We start from the raw sequence: 5,000 nt of genomic DNA, 5'->3' as shown, positions 1-5,000 counted from the left end.
GAGAGACAGGGAGTGGGGGGGGGGGCGGAGCGTGACATTGTAAAAGTTGGGGGGAAAATAATCAGCGACAACAAAAACGGACAGGAACTTTTTTTTTTATGCTGCTCTCTAGAAGAAGGGAAGTGTACACGGCTTGAGGCCGACCGCCAGCCACGGCTGCTGGGCAGCTTTCGGTCAGCTGAGAACGCAAGTAAAGTGTGAAGGTCGCGAGAAAATCCAAACAACAAACTGCCTTGGTTCCATAGTATCACCCTGTTGTTATTTTGTGTCTATCTCGTATTCGTGTAGCAACTGCATAAAGTATATGTCATTGTTCTTTTGTGATTACATGTCGTTAGATTTAGATTTTTTATGAAGTTTAAGAATAATTGGTAAATGATCCCTGCCTAGTGCATCATCTTCTACAACCCAGGTACTAGTTGTTGCTAGGTCTGATGTAACGAGTGTCAAATCAATTGATGTAGCCTTGTGGCTTGATACATCAGGAATTCTTGTTATATTGCCACCATTTAAAAGATATAAAGAGGACTCTACTAAACTTTCAACGAGACGAGAATTAGTGACCGGCTGACAATTTTTCCCCAAAAGGGAGCATGGGTGTCAAAGTCTCCACTGACAACCCATTGGTCATTTTCTTTTACTAAATTCAGAAGCCAGTTTGAGTTTGAATCAGAAGGGCCATTTTTAAAATAAACAAAAAGGAAATTTATGACTAAATCATTTATCTTAATCTTGGCACCTGTAGCTGAAACATCAATAATGTCTTCGGGGACAGGGGAAGCAATGAATTCATAATTAAGACCACACTGGACGTACAATGCCGTGTTAACCCTTTCAGAACGGGCTGTGTTACAAAGGAGGAAAATAATATCCTTTTAAAGAAGGTAATTTACCTTGAGTTACATTTAAGGACTGTAAAAGTAAAACTTGGTGGTTATTTTCAGCAAGATATTCACGTAAATAATCTAGATAAGAAGCAATGGATCTGCAATTCCATTGCATGAAAGAAATTTCACATTTGATATTTTTCTTATTTGTTTTCGCCATAAATCACATTTTCATTTGAATACAAAAGGTCATTAGCTTTTGCTTACAAACTAAACAGTTAATACGTTAGGATATGGTTGCCACGCTGACCACCAGCTGCCTGCACTGATGATGTTGATGTAAGGTCGTCGCGTCTACCTCCAGCTGATTGCTCCGACGATGTTGATGAATTGTTGTCATGCCTACCACCGTTTGACTGCATGTCGTCTTACCATCCAAAGCCCGAGTTCATGCAGTAAATATTGTCCCATAATAAACACCTCTGCTCATGCAAAGCCCTTTTTTTTTCCACCAAGGTTCCATTTTCTCCCTTCCACCAGATGCTCCCTTTTACATTTTCTGTTTGTCGGCTGTGTTGTTCTTACTTTTCTTTTTTTCGTAATTCGTGCAACAATGTATACATCAACGTATACATTTCTGCCTGCAGACACGTACGTGCGGCTGCATTTGTGCGTCTGTCTGCCTTTGGGCAGTGGGAGGAAGGTGACAGAATGGTTAAGACGCTCATCAGCCAACACAGTGTCCGTGAGGGTCTGGGTTCGATTCCCGCTCTCGCCCCTTTCTCCCAATGGAAAGTCAAACTAAACCTTTAGTCATTCGGATGAGATCGAGGTCCCATGTGCTGCACGCACTCAACGCACTGAAAAAGAACCCATGGCAACAAAAGGGTTGTCCTCTGGCAAAATTATGTTTATTAAACACACTCCACACACAGTTTCAAATTTCAAGTTTTAATTATCCTTTTACTCTTTAATGGAGTATGGAGGATTGCAACAAAATTCACACACACACACACACACACACACACACACACACACACACACACATGCGCTCATGCACACACATAAACGCACACACGCACACACGCGCTCACACACACACACACACACACACACACACACACACATGCGCTCATGCACACATAAACACACACACATGCGCTCATGCACACATAAACATACACATGCGCTCACACAAACACACACACATGCGCTCACACGCACGCACGCACACACACACACACACACACACACACACACACACACTCACTCACTCACTCACTCACTCACTAACCACCCCACCCCACCTCCACCCCCACTGCCCTTTCCCCCTATCCCCCCACGCCGATTGACGGCACTCCCTGTGTGTTGCTGCTGTCGTTGCTGTTTCAGATCATCGTGATGCTGGTGCTGATTCTGGTGGTGTTCATTGTGTGCTGGATGCCCCAGATGGTGTCCCTGCTCTACTCCGAGTTCAGGTCCAACCGCTCCAAACAGGTATACCCTACGAGTGGTGTTCATCCAAGACACACACACCCCCACCCCCACCCCCCACCGCCCCCCGACTTACTTCCGGTCATTGTTGGAGGCTGAAACTGCACATATATAGTCACACATATCTCTATAGTTCACGTGATAGTTTGCATCTCAGTTTCTCTTTTACAGGTGCTATGGTGGAGAAAGGTGTGATAATGGAGCCGGTTGATTGCAGAGGACAAACTGTCAGCTGCTGCAGCAGAAAAGCGAGCTCGCAGAAAAGGGACGGCAGCCAACAGACCAGCATCAGCTTACACATGTGACCGCTGCGACAGACACTGTCTCTCTCGCATCGGTGTCTACAGTCACAGGCGACGCTGCCTGGTCCAAGCAGACAGCTCAATTAGACATTAGGTCGGATACACTCTATCCATGGTCAGCCATGACCGAAGGAGGACTACTACTACTACTACTGATTGCAGAGCGGTCATCAAGTTTCTGTACTTGGAAAGCCGCACACCAAAGGGGAGAAGTTTGATGAGATGAAAGAGTACTTCTGGGGAGGATGCCGCCTCGTATGACGTAGTCATGCAAGTACTGGCATCGTCAGTTTAACTCTCTCTCCATACGAACGGCGAAAGAGACGACGTTAACAGCGTTTCACCCCAATTACCACCATCAAAATATTGCAAGCGGAAGGCTCTTATACTGAAGAGGTGAATGTTGACAAAGAATACCACAATTCTGACGACGCAAGCTAAAGGTTGGGTCATTCAGACACCCACTGGACACCCGAGGGGTCTATGTAGAGGAGAAGAGAGGACTGGCCGTACTGAGTTAAGCGTGTTCCGACATCGTTGGGAACGGTTCCCAAGTTTCGTTCCTCTCAGTCCATGGGAAGTGGAGCAGGGGAGATCTGAAATGAACATCCCTCCTCATCCCTCCTGACACGGACAAGCCACCAGCAAGGACATTTTGTCCATTCCTTCCTGGTGGCACTGTGAGGTATTTCTCCTGGCAGTGCTCCCCCGAATGCTCCTGTTGCATTGCACATCCTCTCATTATTTGAATAGTTCAGAGAAGTGTAAACTTTGCCGGAATACAATTTCTCTTCTCGCTTTTCCTCCTCTTCTCTTCTCTTCTTCTCTGTCTCTCTCTGTCTCTCTGTCTCTCTGTAATATATATATATATATATATATATATATATATATATATATAGCATGACAGCATAGAAGATTCAGCCTCCCTGAAGAAGAATGTCTGGACCACGCAGTTTGCACGCGTGATTGTATGTGTGTCTGTGTCTGTATAGCTGTGCCTGTGTCTGTCTGTGTGTCTGTCTTTGACTGTGTGTGTGTGTGTGTGTGTGTGTGTGTGTGTGTGTGTGTGTGTGTGTATGGCTGTGTGGCTATGTTTGTGTCTGTCTGTGTCTATGTGTCTGTGTGTGTCTGTGTCCGTGTCTGTCTGTCTCAGGTTGTGGTTGTGGTTGGTTCCTTGCGTGCGTGCGCGCGCGCGTGCGTGTTCGCATGATTTTGTTGATGTGTGTGCAGCTGCCGAAGTGGTACGAGCACTTCAGTTACTTCGCTCGCTATCTGGCCCACCTCAACAGCGCCATCAACCCCGTCATCTATGCCGGCTTCAACGACAACTTTCAGAAAGGTCACATGAAGGAGTGGAGGGGGTTTTAGTGTTGTCATTGTTGTTTTTGTTGGTGGTTGTGGTGGTTGCGGTGGTGGTGGTGGTGATGGTGGTGGTGGTGGTGGTGATGGTGGTGGTGGTGGTGATGGTGATGGTGGTGGTAGTGGTGGTGGTGGTTATGGTGATGGTGGTGATGGTGGTGGTGGTGGTGGTGGTGATGGTTGTGGTGGTGATGGTGGCTGTGGTGATGGTGGCTGTGGTGGTGGTGGTGGTGGTGACGGTGGCGGTGGCTGTGGTGGTTGTGGTGGTGGTGGTGGTGGTGGTGGTGGCTGTGGTGATGGTGGTGGTGGCTGTGGTGGTTGTGGTGGTGGTGGTGGTGATGGTGGTGGTGGTGGTGGTTGTGGTGGTGGTGGTGATGGTGGTGGTGACGGTGATGGTGGTGGTGATGGTGGTGGTTGTGGTGGTTGTGGTGGTGGTGACGGTGATGGTGGTGGTGATGGTGGTGGTTGTGGTGGTGGTGGTGGTGGTGGTGATGATGGTGATGGTGATGGCGGTGGTGATGGTGATGGTGGTGGTGATGGTGATGGTGGTGGAGATGGTGGTGGTGATGGTGATGGTGATGGCGGTGATGACGGTGGTGATGGTGGTGCTGATGGTGGTGGTGGTGGTGGTGGTGGCTGTGGTGGTGGCTGTGGTGATGGTGGTGATGGTGATGGTGGTGGCGGTGGTGGTGATGGTGATGGTGGTAGTGGTGGTGATGGTGATGGTGGTGATGATGGTGATGGTGGTGGTGATGGTGATGGTGGTGGTGGTGCTTTGGTTTCTTATGTTTGGGCTCATTTTCTGACCTCGCATTGGGTTGTGTGTGTATGTGTGTTTGCGTGCGTGCGTACTTGCGTTTGTCAGTGTGTGTGTGTGTGCGTGCGTGCGTGAGTACGAGCCTCTGTGTGTGTGCGTGCGTGCTTAAGTGTGTGCGGGTGTGTGCGTGCGTGTGTGTGTGTGTGTGTGCGTGCGTGCGTCATTACGAGCCTGTGTGTTTGTGTGTGTGTGTGTGTGTGT

General features: G+C 48.3%; 1 protein-coding gene across 1 annotated transcript in view; it reads left to right on the top strand.

Annotated features, from left to right (window-relative positions):
* The window catches only part of LOC143292732 (QRFP-like peptide receptor), a 91,152-nt gene that overhangs the window by 84,973 nt on the left and 1,179 nt on the right, over positions 1-5,000 (top strand). Inside the window, exons 5-6 of the mRNA XM_076603269.1 lie at positions 2,220-2,324; positions 3,854-3,962. Coding sequence (XP_076459384.1) covers positions 2,220-2,324; positions 3,854-3,962 — 214 coding nt within the window. The remainder of the gene's footprint in view (positions 1-2,219; positions 2,325-3,853; positions 3,963-5,000) is intronic.

The sequence above is a fragment of the Babylonia areolata genome, chromosome 18 (assembly GCF_041734735.1).
Source record: "Babylonia areolata isolate BAREFJ2019XMU chromosome 18, ASM4173473v1, whole genome shotgun sequence".
Lineage (NCBI taxonomy): Eukaryota > Metazoa > Mollusca > Gastropoda > Neogastropoda > Buccinidae > Babylonia > Babylonia areolata.
Note: the sequence above shows the minus strand (reverse complement) of the source record. Positions and strands in the feature narration are given on the sequence as shown.